The sequence below is a fragment of the Accipiter gentilis genome, chromosome 21, assembly GCF_929443795.1.
Source record: "Accipiter gentilis chromosome 21, bAccGen1.1, whole genome shotgun sequence".
Lineage (NCBI taxonomy): Eukaryota > Metazoa > Chordata > Aves > Accipitriformes > Accipitridae > Astur > Astur gentilis.
The window spans coordinates 11,296,029-11,312,221 of NC_064900.1; the positions used below are offsets into that span (position 1 = coordinate 11,296,029).

Consider the following 16,193-nt stretch of genomic DNA (forward strand, 5'->3'; position numbering starts at 1 on the left):
TCTTCAAGATAGCGCAAAACGCGGAAGAATTTTTCAGGGATCTGTTGTTGCCCTTCACTTAAAAGCCAGGGTAAATGCTCTCTCTACCTCCTTCCTACCTCTGCAGTAATACACATTTGACTATCTATCTCAGCCATGTTTCAACAAATGGGGTTTTTCTCTAGAGGTAGCCCTCTTAGGACTTTATTTAATGGTAGAATTGTCTCAAAAATTTGGATCTATAAATACTAGCGGAATAAATGCATACTTTGTTCTCAGGCGTATGTGTTGGTGAAGCATTAAAAAAAGGACTTGAATATATTTGGGGAACGTGCACACACGCATATAAATGTTTTTAAAAAGCTCCCCCTCCAAAAAAAAAAAAAAAAGTCCCAAAGTTCAATAGAGGACAAAAGCCAGGGCAGAAACAAAATTATGCAAGAAACTGAATTTCTGCATTTTTAATGTCTCATGTGGTTTTATTACATTTATTTTGGTTTTGCTGCCACGTTAATGCTGGCTTGGGTGGTTCCCCCCTCATGAGACTCTCTTCTCTTAAATTCTTCCCCAGCCCTCCTTAAGTGATTAATGGATACCAATGCCTTGACTACTGCGTTTGTTTTTTCCAGATACTCTAAAGCACTCAGACACCCTCCGGCATTCAAGTTTAGTAAAAAGCCTTGAGCAGTGGGAGCCATCTGACTCCAGAAACGATGGATGGGGCTGGCACGAAGCAGCTGATCCTGCTCCTGCCAGACTGACTCAGATGATGTTCTCTGGAGGCCAGAAGAAATGGGCTGGAGCGGAGGGTAGTGGGGAAGACATGTCTGCTTCAGTTGTAGCTCATGCATCTGTGCTCAGACTGAGTGCCAGCGCATTGAGAGCCACAGGCAGGCGTTGGCGGACAGGGGTCAGCTCTGTGGGGAGCTGCACAGCGTGTTGTCTGTCAGAAAACTAGGGATGCTCTCCTGCTGCAAAGAGGAGAAGGCTACAGCTGCAGCAGGCATTTGTCACTGTTGCCAAGGTAGCATGTAACACACCCACGCTAGCCTAAAAGCAAAACAGCGCACATGGGGAATTTCACACAGCCAGGAGTCTTGCGTGAGAGAGAGCGTTGCTTCGTGTCAGGTGCTGCCTCCTATACTACTGAAACAGCTTTCACAAATCGCCGGAAGATAACTCTGTGCATGCTGTTTCCCTGATTTTTTTGGAGGTAACTGTGCCATCCACCTAGGTGTGCATCTGCAATACTTCGTCTTGTAATGCCCTGCCTTCTGCCGCTGAGAAAGGTCTGCAATGCCTCGGCTTGCTAACAGTGTCAGGAAGCAGGATTGTGCAGCACAAGGCAGTTCTGATGCTTCTGATACCTACTGAGAGAAAGGTTAGGCAGTTCCACTTTCCTTTCTGAGCCAGGTACACAAAGCAAACCCTGCTGTAATAGAAGAGCTGTGTGCTTTTAACCATGTTTCCTAACATCGCTGTGACAGTTTTCCTTTCTTTTTGCCCTGCGGTACTGCGTGCCCTTCCACCCAGTGCATGCATGCTCTAGAAGCTTGCCCAGAAACACATCTCAGAAGCTGTGAAAAGGACAGACCCATCTCTGACTTGCACGTTGGGTCCAAGTGCTCCAAAAGCAATAGGTCATGTATTTTGAAAACTGTGCACGAGTCCCTCATTTATGACTTCCAAGGCACACTTTCAGTCTTTAAATTAGGCAACTGTTTTATAACGACTACTAGGCACTGATCTGCCATTTTATACTGGTTTACTGCTCTTTGGGGTGCCATTGATCACTATCTGGGGTCAGCAAGTGAAGCTGTGACAGGCATGAATCATATACACGAGCCAACGTACAGGAGGCAGCGACTGCTGTGGCTGGCAGAAAAATGCTTAAGAGTGACATAAAAGCCTGTGTCCCTAAAGCAAAGGGTGTCTGTAGCTGTGGTTTGTCAAACTGACTGTGAGAGCTGTCTCCCGCAGCAAGAAATGCTGTGGCCAGACCTCCATCTGTGTTCCTGGACTCACTCGATGTACATAACACAACACTCGGAGAAACGATCCGTACCCGATGTCACAGTGCAGCAGCAACATGATGGGTAATACCTTGTTCTCCCTCAAACACCGCAAAGCATTCACAAAGGAGCCTGTTACTCCTTTCTTTTTTGATCTGGAAACCAAGGCATGCTGAGGTTAAATGAACTGACTAAGGTTGCATAATTAACCAGTGGCAGAGCTGAGAATAGACTCCATATCCATTTCTCCAGGCCTAAGATCTAACTCTCAGACCCGTCTCGGGGGCATAGGCAGGCTACCAAAACTATACATCACAGTTCTAGAGAATATTACATTTTTAGAACAGGCTCAACCCTGAACTTACTATAGCAACAATATTTTCTTCTTAAGAGAGTTCCTGCCTGGGCAAGAGGGTAAAAATGGGATTCAAGTGACATCTGTAAATATTAATGGACTTCTAAGCACTAGCATATTAAAAACGTTCCCAAAGACCAAAAGCTGAATTAACTTTGAGTAATAGCTCCTGGAGACCTAGTCAAAAATAAAGCAATGCTGTGAGAAAGTGCTAACCTTTCACAGTTGTTTGATAAGGGTTAAAATGCAGTCATTTTTCCTCCATTTCAAAACTAACTATTTTAGGGAAATATACCGCTTCTTTCACGCTCCTCCCTCCCCTTCCTCTCTTTCTACTCTTGTTGTGTATCTGAATGGATTTTTTTGCATTTTCATTTTTATTTTGCATTCTCTATTCACCTGCCGCTGTAGCTGCTGGGATTCATCACGCAACTTATCCCTTCAGTGACTTAGCAGCCACTGAAAACCCAGCCTGTGAAACACTTTCCTGCCACAAGGGCTCCTGACCTCAGCGAGAGAAGATTTGCACTTGATGTTACCAAAGACCCGCTATGGGCCACTGCCTGAGACAGCTAGATAGAGCAGCTTTCTTGGGTGGTATCTGCAACTGCCCTCCGCTTAAATGAGACTCCTGGAGAACTAGAGCACATTATCAACAAGCTTAAAGAAATTGTATGTTACGGTATTTAGGTGGTGAAGATGGTGATCAGCTTTCACCCTAGGCATTTTGCCCCTTCCAGGAAAGTTCTCTAATGGTGAAACAGTATGTATCATTCCAGGGAATAGTTCAGTTAAGCAAAACCTGTAATTTTGTACTCGGTTCTCAAGGGCAGTTCCAGAAACCTCTCATTTCAGTCAAGATGTGCTCAGAGAGAGGGTCAATTCTTCTAAAATATTTAAGAGGAACAGTTCGTAGCTTTAAAGCTGTTTAAAGACATGACTTCCCGTGCAGTGTAAGTCAGAACCCCTTTTGGTGTCAGAGAGAATTAGGTTCTACCTATCTTCAGCTATCTTGGCTCAGTCACCTAAATGCATTTACAAACCTGGCCTTAGCAGCTTTCCTTAGTGCATTGGCAGGTCTCCGAGCACAGAGAACACGTTGTCCCCCACGTTACAAGTATTTGTTAGCAGTGCACTAGTACGTTCAGTTAGTTACAGCACGGAGCATATTCTACCCGTGCCTTGCACTTAGCCAATCCGTCCTCCCTGGAGGCACCTACCAGCCCAGACCATCCACCACCCAGGTTTTGCAACCTGCAAGTACAGGCCCAGGGCAAAATAGCGCCGGTGCCTGCATCAAAACAAGATCTTTTCCCTCCATCGCAGCCGGCCCGCAGAAGGTCCGTGCCTGCTCCCCCTCTGCACCGCGGCAGCTGCAGCCGCAGCGACGTCCCCTGTGAAATAATACCCAGGGCCGGAGGCGGTAGGTCTCGTGAGCCGTTCGGAGACGCCCGTGCCGGCTGACTCTCCGGTGCCTGCGGACTGAGTGGCTGGCTGCCTTCCGCCCGGACAGGCCGAGGATCAGCTGAGGGCCCCCAGATTTCTTTGACATGGCACGCTCTTGGTGTGGTCTTTGCGCTCTGTCCTCTCCCTCCTCCTCCTCCCTAGCCCCAACCCAGTCTGCTGCTGTCTTTCACAAAATCCACAGAAATATCGTTATCATGGAGCTGTCTGCCTCTAGCGGTTTTTTTCTTTGGAAATAATTATAATTTGCTGTGGCAGTTAAAAACTTATCGGCGTAGACAGATGACAGACAGCACAATCACTTAAGCTTTCCTCTGAGAAAATAAAGCTAAACCCATTTATCAGCCTAGTTGGGAACAAAGGGCCTTGCTCTGAAAAGCCGGGCTGTGAAAACAGAGAGAAGAGTGTTACGCTCACGGATTAAATCTGTGGTAGGTAACCAAGCACGAGCAGTCCATTTGCAGCAGGATGGTACTGTGGTAATTAGGATAATATCACTTCTTTCATCTGAGGAGTACCTAGCTAGGGATATATCACCCCACTCAGAGGCGGTGACTGAGCTCCCAAGAGGTTAATTAAGTGGCTGGAAGCCACGCAGGCCCGAAGAGTGACTGCACCACAGACACAGAAAACTGTACCCGTATCCCCATGGTGTCTGTAAGGGCAACTTGCACTGGGATCCGAAGCTGGACATGAATCACTCCAGGAATATGGAGCGAGTCATTAATTGCCCTCTCCCAGAGAGCAGAAAAGTTCTGATTCCTAGGTGTATCTCTGAGGCACGAAGTCTCCTAGGGCCATCTTTTGTGTGACAGCTCCCATGCCATCCCCGGGAGGGCCCTGTGCCCTCTCCACTCCGCGTCCCAGCGGAGCCCGGACAAGGACTGGGCAGCCTTGTCCTCCCTCCGTCTTGGTTTAGCTGCTACATACAGACAGGGAACCGACGGCTCTCATTCTCCAGCGGGGCCGGATAATCCAGCCACCCTGCCACCGTCCAAATACTCATTTTTTTCCAAATGATTTTAACATCTGGCCTCCCTTTGGGCTGAATGGGTTTCTAATGGCACGGGGGTTAGAGGCAGTTGGGGAGGTGAGTGGGAGGGCTTCTCTTGGTACTAATTTAAAACGTTTAAGCAATTCATACCGTTCCTGAGATATTTTTAAGAAAACGAAAGCTGGGTGAGGAGAATGGTTGTCCTGTGGAAGTTGTTGACTACCCAGTACGTGCGAACAGATAGCCTCAAATTCCATGGGATATGCTTGGATCTAATGGTATTTGTATAGGCACAAAGAGAAATACTGTTAACATGCAACCAGTTGTTGTATGGGTGAGGGCCGAGAAGGGGACAGAGAGGGGGAAGGATGGGAGAGAAAAGGACAGAGGAATACCAGAAAGAGAACTGCACAAAATGTTTTCTGTAGCTCTAGTTCCCAGAATTACAAATAAGCCACAAACAAATTCATTAATTGACATGCCTCATGTGCAGCCACATTAATGTCGCCACTCTTTCACTTGGTCCAGTGCATGCATTTCACTGACAAACTCTTCTGCCTTTGGATGAAATTGTGGATGGTTTCTACTTTTTTTTTTAAATAGTCTTCTTGGCTCCCAACAGCTTTGCCTGGTTAGATTTCCCCTTCTAGCTAAAAAAAGAAATTAGACTGATCTCTCTTGGCAGCTGTGAAATGGTTGCATATTGTGTATGTTTTCTTGATAAGCTTGCATGAGGTGGAATTTGGTTTTCTTTTCATGGATACACCACTTTTAGCACAATGTCCCCACAAGATTAGCAAGTGTTTCATTTTTTTAGAGAATTTTTATGTGCATGTAATGTCATGTATGCCATTTCTATACAGCATTATGAATAGTGCATAAAGCTGCTTGAACAGGGAAACGGAACAGATTGAGGAATGTTTCCCCAGTGAATGCTCGATATGATTTGTGATGGTGTGTAATTTGCTAATCACAAAGCTTCGGTTGATGGCAAAAAGTCCATGAGATGCAGGTGTTAATTCTTACCACTTTCTAGAGCCAAATTCAGGTGCTGTATAATATATGAAACTGGCTGTGCTGGATCTGCCCTAAGAGCAATTTAGCCCCATGTCGTGTAATGACAGTGCCCAGGTGTGAACGCCTGGGGAAAAGGGCAGATGCAGTTCTTACTTTCTTGCTTCCTCAGCCTCCAGTCTTTTTTAGCTCAGACTCCCTGAGCTCCTGGTTTCTGCGTATTTTAGAGCCCACAATGGAGAGAGAGAGAGAGAGAGAGAGGAGGTGAAACTTCCACTGAAGACAACAGATATTACACCGAAAAGCACCGTGGGTGAATGTGATTGCTCTATCTTCTTGTATGGTTATGTGCATGAGCCTCAGTCTAGCCTGTGTTTCAGGGTAATGCTATTATCAAGAATAAAATCAATGAATGACAAAGGAGATGTTCCAAGACAACAGGGAAAAGGCCAAAATGAGTATAAAAGGGTAATAATATTATACAACATCTTTATTATTGTAATATTATGAGATAAAGTGGCCGGCATTCTGCCATTCTCTTGCCCGATGTTTAACTTAGCCATGAAGGTCTTTTTCAAAATTATATTCAGGAGAGTCTGGAGGGGGGCAGGGGGCAAGGAATCTATTCTCTCTTGAAACTAAAAGCTTTTGTGAGTTAGAGGTGGGATCATTTAATTCTTTGTCTGACATGACTTCTCAAGATCAAATTCAAATGTAAGAAACACTAAGTACTGGAATAATTATCAGAGTATTTTGGTTTTAGTTATTATGTACTGTTGGCCTGCCTGTTTGGTGAAACTCTTCAGTCCTGGTAGGAGCCATTAATAGCTAATGGGGAATCACAGACTCTGGCCTTGTAGGCTGCAGCTGGACCACCAGAAGCTGGTTTAACTGGGGATTGCCAACAAAAAACTCACCCGTGCCTTCCTTTCCTCTGTTTCCTACTCTGTGTCTTTCCAGGGGGCTGCTGAGCCGACTGCGTGGGATGGGCAGGCAGAGGGGGCTCCTACAGGGTTAGTTTTCAGGCTAATCCGTGAGCTGTTCCAACTCATCACGCTGCTGTACATTGGCAACTCGTGCAGGAGAAGTGGCAGAAAGGTGCAGATCAGGAAATGAAACGGGCAACTGAACCTACCCACAGCAGCTTCTTGTTAGATCGGTTTAAGCTAGCAGTAAAGCTGAAGTCCCAGGGCTGCACGTTTGGTTTTTCCTATTGGGACTGCTGGCAGAGTGCTACATCTCGAGACAGGCTTCATGCCAACACTTACCTGTACAGCTGAGCGGCTGTTCAAGCTGGGGCTTCCGAGGCTTTCAGAGCCAGCGTAGGCAGTCCACGAGGCATTGCCTTCTCCAGCTTGGTGGATCTCTGTGGAGCCAGGAGTCTTCTCAGGCAGACTGGCCCAGGCCCAGGGCACGGAGACATATGGTTGGTCTGTGGCTCTGGGGCAGGATGCCAGGGATGCAGGCAGCACTCCAGCTGAACCCTAGCTTGAACTCTGCAAACTGGCTTGTTTCAAGAAAAGCATTTTGGTCTCGTCATGTGGGCATTCTTCCACCTGAATTTGGTTACACCGGAGTATTTTCAACCAGCTTGTCGTAACAAGTGTTTGGTTTGGAGCAGGGACAAAGAAGAAACAAGGAAGAAGTTATTTGCTGAGTTATATGCGGCAAGTTTAAATTCAGCTTATGGCTGTCCTCAAGGAGCATGTCTCCAGTGGATGTTTTTCCAACTACATTTTATTTAAATATAACTGTCTTTAAACCTGCATGAGGTGAAATTGTGGGTTCTGCCCTTTGACACAAAATTTGAACTTGCAAACAGGAAAAGGAAGGAAGTGTTCAACAGGAACTCCAACGAAATTACCACCAGTGAACTGAAAAAACTGTAAAACAGCTTTAGTTTTGTTTGAAATTTCCCTATTGCTTGAAAAAATTATACTGGATGTACAACATTCAAGAATGAAATCCTGTTTATCTACCAAATAACAGCAGATAAATGCAGTTCATCTTTAAAGAGGGAGGGGGGGTGGGGGAAGCAAGAGGGAAAACATAGTGCCCTGGAAGGGGTTACTGGAAGAATTTTTTTACCCTTTCCCCTCAAGGTAGTAGTAAAACAATGACAATTTTATTGAGTTGTAGCTGTTACAAGCAGGGTCTTGCTATGCTCTTGCAGCAGTTTACGCTGTGCTTAACTGTTTCTCTGTGGCTCCCTGCGTAACAGCTGGAACAGCTCCAGCTATTCAGAGTCCAGAACTGGAAGAGCTGCTAACAAAGGAGGTCTATGTGAAAACCAGCATTATTCCAGCATATTCAGCATACTGGGCTCTGCCTTCCTCCTCCTCCTCTTCTCCTTCCGTTTACAATTTCCTTTGCTCATGTATCTGTTTCTGAAGTCACTTAGCCTCTGTCCTCACCTAACCTTTTGACTTCCCCCTGTTTTTTTCACCTCTCCTTAATTCCTTTGATTTCTCCTTGTGGCTTTTGGACACAAAGGTAGTCCTGGTAAACATAAGATTTGTTTGTTTGTTTGAGGTGTTTGTGTGTGAGTGTATGCTGGGCAGAATGTACTGTGACTTACGTTAGCTTCTGTTAAGGCTGTAGTGGACTCCAATTTCATACCAGTCTATTCTCCCCACCCTCCATGCCTCTTCCTCCTTCCTTTAAGCGAGCTGCTCCTTTTTCCTGTCAACTGCGCTCTCCTCTTGCTGTTTGCTCTCATAGCAAATATACTTGCTCCGGTGCTTTTGCTTCCTTGCTGCCTTCCTCTGCAATTGCAGCTGCCTTCTGCCCCTTTACATCACAGAAACAGCCTCATCCAGCTACTGATGACTTTTCCCATGCTGCAGCCTTCCTATTTCCTTTCCAGGATTGTTTCTTTACATAGGCATGTCCAATTGTTTCCTCACGTCCACCAGCTTTTGTCCTCCCAAGTCCGTCCTCCATGGGAGCGATCACAACTACCATCTCCTTAACACTGCCTTTCTTCACTCTGCATGCAGGTAGTTGCAGATGCCCACAGGGTCTCGGTTCCATTTTCAGCTCTCTCCAAGGCAGAGGCACTGAGTACGCGGTCTGTGATTCGGGCTGGCCACTGAGAGCAGTGCCCTTCTTTGCCTGAAGCAACTTTTCATAGAATCCCATGGTCGCTTCCTCCTGACAGGGTGACATGTACACCCAAGAATATGATTTCTGGGGAAGAGCAAGGTCTGGCTCAGCAATATGAGTGATATAACTGCCCTAGCTGGTCATGTGGTGGCAATGGAGATCATCAGGAAAGCTTAAACAGCATTGGTTCCTGGGTGTCCTGGTAAGCATAATGCAAAACAGTCACTCAAAATAGCAATTGTCACTTGAAAAATATGACTCATTTTGACAGTCTTGGCTGTTTTAACTGTATAAAACATTTGTAGGGCTCTAATGACTCAGTGTGAAAACTTGCCTGCGCAGCTTGTGAAAGGTGAGGTCAGTGCTAGAATTAGCCCCAAACAAGAGTTCACCATGGCACTTCTAGCGAGGTGGTCCTGAATGGACCCTAAGCGCTGGCAGCTGTATTCCAACACAGGGTGAAAAGCACCAAGAAGTGACTTCCAGTACTAACCTGACCAGCCGCTGAGAACAGATGCCTTTTTGTCTGGCTTTTGTTTTCAAATGGCCAATAAGAACAGATCAGCACTGGCACCATTGTCTGTAATAAATGTGTTTTCACTCAGTGGAAGACTGTGGCGTGTTGTAAACAATCATGGCCCTGAGTAAAGCATAATCGATCACAGAAGTGCCACAAAGGATACATTTGCCAAGGCATGGTTTAAAGATCAGGATCTGTATAATGGAGCTAGCACACTTAAGACAGTGAAAAGGAGGTATCACCATTCTCTGGGATGAAATATGAAACGGAGTGTCATCAAAAGACTTCATAGCCCTTCACTGCTGTTGCATTTTCTGCATCACAGCAAAGCTCTATCTTCTGCTTGTCAGAAGGTCCCTCACTGATAAACTGGTATTTTGTATTCCCAGTAACTAAAAAATAAATGCCATGTTTCTTCTCAGATACAGGCTTAGTTTACTGTTGTGCAGTGAAAGATCTTTCTGTATGCTATGGGTCCTGTTCATTGCTATATTCTCGAAGCTTTATGTTGGGGTCACTCTGCTAAAATCAGGAATGGCAAACTGGGGTGTTCAGATACCCCACAACATGTGGCCACAAGATAAAAATCGGCATCCTGCAGGGAGTATTATAAAGGCTACATCCTGTGGCCCTATCTTCTCACATTTCTCCTTTTCTTCCACCCCTGGACAGAACTTTTTTTTTTTTTTTTTTTTTTTTCCCCACATATGAAAGGTTCCCTCCTCCTAGCCAAACCTTACACTGATAAAGGTCAAGGTAAGCTGCTTTGAAACGCTGAGTATCAATACAGCTTTTCAAGGTGCAGGTAAGAAGGAAGCTTCTTTACAGAAGCAGGTGGTTGAAATATAAGGGGTTTTGAAAACTGCAACACAAAGATGTCTCTCCCCCAGACAAAGAGATAAGCAGATCCATTCTGAGGATTTAGGCATACCAGTTACAGGGTATGAAGAGAGAAGTGGTGAATATCTGAAAAAAAACAGGTGAGGCAAGAAAGCTAATCCTGACTCAGAAGAACATTTAGCCCGACCCCAAGAACAAGCCAAGAGATCAAGTCTACCAGAAGAAGACTTGAATTTGTGAGCAGCTTGTGTGTTTTATTTTCTGCTTTTTGTTTGATTCATTCTGGGCACAGGAGTTACCACCTGGCTTCATCACCACTTTCTCCTCCCCCTGATTAGAGCAATCAGTGAGACACTGAGTTTTGATTAGCTGCTTTTAGCAGTCGGGTGACAAGCACCATGGTGTTCACCTTCCTTCTGTATGTAGCTGTAATAATAGCAAATTCAGTCTGCCCGGCCTTCTACGGTCTCCTACAGGGTTTTCTTAAATACTCTGTAGAGGAGCTATGGTTTCTATGACAGGATAGGTGAGGCCAGCTTCCTGCTTCTGATCTCCTCTTGACGCCCACACTGAATCTTTGTCAGCAGGCCTCCCGGCAGTGGCTGCTTACATGTGGTACTCTACAGAGACACACTAGGTAGTTTCCACCCAGGTGAGCAGAAGCTCAGACTGACCGCATCAGTTATTTTCAGATCATGCTGTCAAACTTTCAAGTATTTGGAGGGAAACATTATCACAGAAGAGTATGCTGTGCGCTTGAGAGGGATGAGGATTAACTAGAAGCAATGAAGGGAATATAACTAAGTGAAGGCACATTTTCTGTATTTAAGCAAAGATAACATGGAAGAGCTTTTTAAAGGAAGCTTTTTATTCTATCCGTTTGAATGTTATCTGTATATCAATCCTGTTCACAGCTGAGAGAAAATCTGACTTTCAACTGTTTATCTTCTCTAACTCAGGTACCTGCAGTTCTGTTTTTCAATAGAGATCTCACAAACCTAAACATAGTATTAAGTACATTCTTAGTCTAACAGAAATGTCAGAGTACTGGAGTACTTATAGCAAAAAACCTCTCCAAACTTGCCACATCTAGAGCATACCTTTCTGCCTCAGGAGCAAAGTCTTCTCAGAACAATATTTTTTTATTCTTTATTGCTAGTGTGATACAGCTGAAGATGGTGAAAAACTCCAAGTATGTTTTACTTGAGCTCATAATATGGGAACGCTACAGAAGGCTGTAATGAAATGGCTGCTAGACAGATTAGTACCAAATTCGTGAATGACATCCTTAAGATCACAGAGTTTTCGTTGTTTTTACTGTTGTTTGATAGCATTTGTCAAACTCGGCAGAAATCCCTCCTGCCACCATACTGGGAATTTGAGCACTTCCTATAACAAAGGAAACAATGATCAACAGATGCTGTCAAACCTCTTGAAACCTTCTGCACCATTTTTTGGCATTGTGTTCCAGCAAAATTTCAGCAACAGTCTGTCTCCCTTGGTCTGACTACTGGCTTGTATTCTTTCCCAAATGGATTCTTTGAAAGGAGGTAACATGCTCATGGACCAGGCATGCTGAGAGAAGGATAGAGAGAACTCTTGAAAACCTTACAAGAGCCCCCCTCCCAAGATACAGTGAGAAACTTCAGCCCTAAAACTAGAGGAGGGATGGGAAACTTTTGGTCCAGGGGTTGCCTACAATCCACAGTTTAATTCTTCATGTTACTACTGAATAACACTAAGATGTCATTTAAAGTACTGGCATCCTTTGAAAGCCACAGAAACAGGAAAGTGTTTTGAATGAACAATTGCAATTAGTGAGTCATCAAGAGGAATATTATTAGAAAGAATTATTCTGTACTTCTGACATTAAAATATTCATCTTTGTTGATTTTTACCACAGGTAGCTAAGACGTATGAGTGGCTAGCATGTCTCAGCCACTTCTGGGATGGAGAGCTGAGATACAACTACTCTTAATTACTTAAGACCAGGAATGAAAAAGAACAGAGTGAAACTAGCCAGTAAGTGAAAGACTAGCATTATTCAAATTGTTATTTACTCTTAGTAAAAAGCTCTCAACCCTGTTCATACCAGTGTTGCCTGGGAATAATTGCAAAATGGTAGGGCTGTTACTAGGAGGCTGAAAGACAGACATTTCCAGCAACACCAAGCCCTGGAGCAATAGGTTAAGTATTAGCTAAGACCTGAGAAAGCCCTGGCAATGGTCTTTGCTGAAGGGAGAAATACATTGAGAGGAGGAAATGGGAGATGAAAATAACTTTTGCAATCTCGGAACCTCCTGTGGAAACTCCCTACCTATGTAGAAAAGCTGGCGCTCATATCCTTTGTTTACTTAAGCTCAGAGGCACTGATGTCACAGGCCAGGCTTTTCCCAGGTTTTATTTCAAGCCTTTGTCAGAACATCCAACCATTTCCTAAAACATTAATACATCAACGAGAAAGCGGCAGGTGACGCTGCTGCTGAAACTGGGACGGGTTATTCACAGACGTGTTGTTATGCTGCCGAAGGCTCCTGCTAGTTTCGGCCAAATGACAGGCAGGAGTACGCACACTGCGTGTGTGCATGCACGTGCAGCTGCCTTGTGGAGGCACACTGCAGCACTGACGTTTGGGGAGCTGGCTGAGAGCCAGCGTGAAAAGAAACAGCATCACACTAATTTCTTCTCTTTTTTTTAATTAACATTTGTCAAACTTGGAGAGAAGCCCAAGCTGCAAAATTTGGATGCAAAATTCAAAGAGCTCAGAAGCTGGAAATGTTCACATACAGGCTCTTCATTTATGCCTAGTCTTTTTTATAGGTCATGCAGAGATGACTTAATTGGTCTTACTGTAACTTACAATTAGCAATACAGTGGGGTTTTTTTTGTATGTCATAGTTCCATAATAGTAGGTGGGCATTTGTTTTCCTTTTCAAGAAAGAATTTTCCCTGAAGTTCCTCTTTTTTTGGGTAGGGGATGAGGGGAAGGCCCTTAATGCTGTCAGCAGAAAAGGGTGAGAATATTTTGACCAGATCTGGGAGTTGTTTGTAACATTTGGTGGTTTCTCAAACTCATGTGAACTTCTGGTTCACCTTCCTGTACAGGACTCACCGATACAAGTTCAAACAATTAACTTGCATCATTACCGAAATACTGACTTTTTGGAGTATGATTGAAAGTCACTTTTGAACTCTTGCAATTTCAATATTAAGTCACTAGCTCCACAGAAGGGTCTCTATGCAAGAATTGGATTAAGAGGTAAAAATCCAGCCCTTACTTTGCACTTTTTACCAGCACAGCACATAATATTCAGCAAATCATGGTGTCTGCTGACATTAGAAGAGAATGGGGATTGTCATATTGTATTTATTAAAGACGGTAATGCATGTAACATCACTCTCAAACATCCTAAATGGCCTGTAAACAGCACTCTAATAGGGTACCAAGGTACCAAGCACTAAGGCAACTTCCAGTTCCTACCAGGGCACTTGCATCCTTTACATCCTAGCCTAGAGATAAGATAGCCCAGGGAAATAACACGTTGAGTCATATGACGAAGTTCAGAGGGATTTCAGAGCTACAGAAACCCTAAGAAGTAATAAGTTGCTAGTGTTCCTTTTCTGGAGCTTTGGGGAGTACATGCAGGAGAGTGAGCTGGCTACTGATGAGCCTTCCTCAGCCACACGTTTCCAAGAGCCAAATCCCAGCTTTCCCTGGGGCCATATGTGAGAACTATTGCAGTCCTCATGGCAAGGACAAAACCCATGGCTTCTCTAACCAGATTCAGCAAATGAAACTCCTTGTTTGTCCTTCTGCGCTACTTCTGGATCTGTCTACAGCTAGCTTCTATTTGGCTTCTACATGACATATAGCCGTGACACCGTGCCTCCACGCTGATGTATTTCAGAGGACTGAAAATGGTAAGAGACCTTGGAAGAGGATAGCTGTATATAAAAGTTAACCCTTAGGAATAAGTCCTTCTGCCCCGAATATTCTTCAGAAGAGAGACTGTTTTATAGCACAGCACAGCTTCACACGCATCCTACTAACTTAGGGACACCTTCGTTTTGTTGGTTGTCAGTTCTGACATTGCTAGATAATGAGCAATGTATGAAATAATGTGAATCAAGTGATTTAATTTTAATGTGGCTTCTGCTTCCTGCATTGATCCAGCAGTGGAATAATTACACAGATAATTGCTTTTTTAGAACAGTCTTTCAGGCTGCTTGTGACAGACCTCATTGCTCTCCACATGCTTTTAAGGAAGGTGGTGTGGCCACTTGCTGGATCAGTAAGACTGCTTTCAAAGCAGGGTCAAGTGGTTTTACTTGTCTAAATGGGCAAATGCCATTCTTTGCCAGATGACAATTAAGGGCCACGTATCACTCTTCAGACAACAACAGAAGCGTCCTGCTTAGATTAATGCAGTTTCAGACAGCACCGTGAAAAATAATGTAGATTAATTGCGTATAATTAGCACACTGTTTTAGAATTACTTTCGCATAAAGGAGGCTAGCTTTTCTTCCGGAGATTTTTCTACCACATTAGAGGGTTTTTGTCCATGCTTGTCTCAACAGATTCACTTCTAATAGAATAAGAGGCTCAATTCATAAGGGAAGGTTTTTGATTAATTGTGTTTGTTATATTAGCATGAAGGAGGAGTTTTGAGGGGAAAGTATTTACATAAACAGCATTTATACAGCACAACGTTTGCAATCCAAAAGCGTCAGTGAGCTGCTTTGCAGGCAATGCAGAAGGGGATTGCTTTATCTTAAGTTGAAGTAAACTCACTGTTAAAGTAAATATGCAGTAGCAACACCACCTAACAAAGGGAACATGAATAATAACTTTTCTAATTTAAGCTGAGTGTGGGAGGATATAGGTAGGCAGCAAAAGAAGTTGGAAACCGATTTCCAGTGTGATTCACAGAGATTTTCAGCAGTTGCTTGCACAGGTAAATTATTACAGTTGACATTTACATATAGCTTTTCACTTATTAAAATCTGATGGGTTTAGGGCTTTTTCTTTTTGGCAAATGAAATACCGAAGCAAAACAAAGTTAAGAAACTGGCTCATGGTACTACTGTGTCAAGTGTCTTGACTTTCAGACACAGAAGTGATCCACTGAATTTGCAAAATACTGCCCACCTTTGAGTGAGAGAAATTAATTGTAAGATGAATGGAATTGCATACAGAAGTTAGGGGAGGATTTTAATATCACTGGAATTGTACCAATATTGCCCATAGCTTATGAACAATGGTAACCAAAAGGATGTACTAATACTTTAATAAGGTTATTTCTTTGTTCCACGCTCCTTCATTACCAATAACTTCTAGAATCACTCCCTACCTACACATTTACCAAGACAAAGGGAGCTCCCCATTGCCGTTACATTTCCAACCCTTTCCTCCTACATTTTTCTTCTCATTCTGTATTACACAACTAGATTTGGCAACATTTTTCCTTAACAGAGATCAAAATTAGGTGTTCTGACACAAGAACGGAAACCAAGAATAATCCAAATTATGTCCACAGAGCTCTATGACATACTATAAATGAAAGCAGCGTTTGGCCCAATCCTAATATAAAGTGAGTCTGAAACAGTGATGACACATGGAAAAAAATTAGAAAGCCAACAGTAATTTCCAAACTGTACTTTCTACATTCTTCGGTCTTATATAGATTTTGTTATCATTGCTTCTGTTAGAGGCAATGAAAAAATAATTACAAAAACCATCCATAACAGTCTATCTAGAGGACTACTCAAAACAAAACAAAACAAAAAAACAATGTGAGGAATAAGGTGATTGTCCTTTCACAAATTTGTGTATGGCTGCTCTAGGAGCATGCCAATATTATTGAAACATTAGTTTGTTGCTTAGTTCATAAACTTCAATTCAAAGCAACA

At 43.7% G+C, this 16,193-nt stretch overlaps 1 protein-coding gene across 7 annotated transcripts in view; it reads right to left on the bottom strand.

The window, feature by feature from the left end:
* Nucleotides 1-1,267: 1,267 nt before the first annotated feature.
* IFT57 (intraflagellar transport 57) overlaps nucleotides 1,268-16,193 on the bottom strand; it is a 33,880-nt gene continuing 18,954 nt past the window's right edge. The window contains exons 12-14 of one of the 7 annotated variants that reach the window (XR_007509095.1): nucleotides 8,397-9,122; nucleotides 7,087-7,408; nucleotides 1,268-1,349 (exon numbers count right to left, since the gene is read on the bottom strand). Coding sequence is in view for 2 of the 7 variants with exons in the window: in XM_049824998.1 (XP_049680955.1) it covers nucleotides 9,087-9,122 (36 nt within the window). In the remaining 5 variants the exon portion in view is untranslated. The other 6 variants (XR_007509096.1, XR_007509097.1, XR_007509094.1 and 3 more) reach the window with 6 other exon arrangements.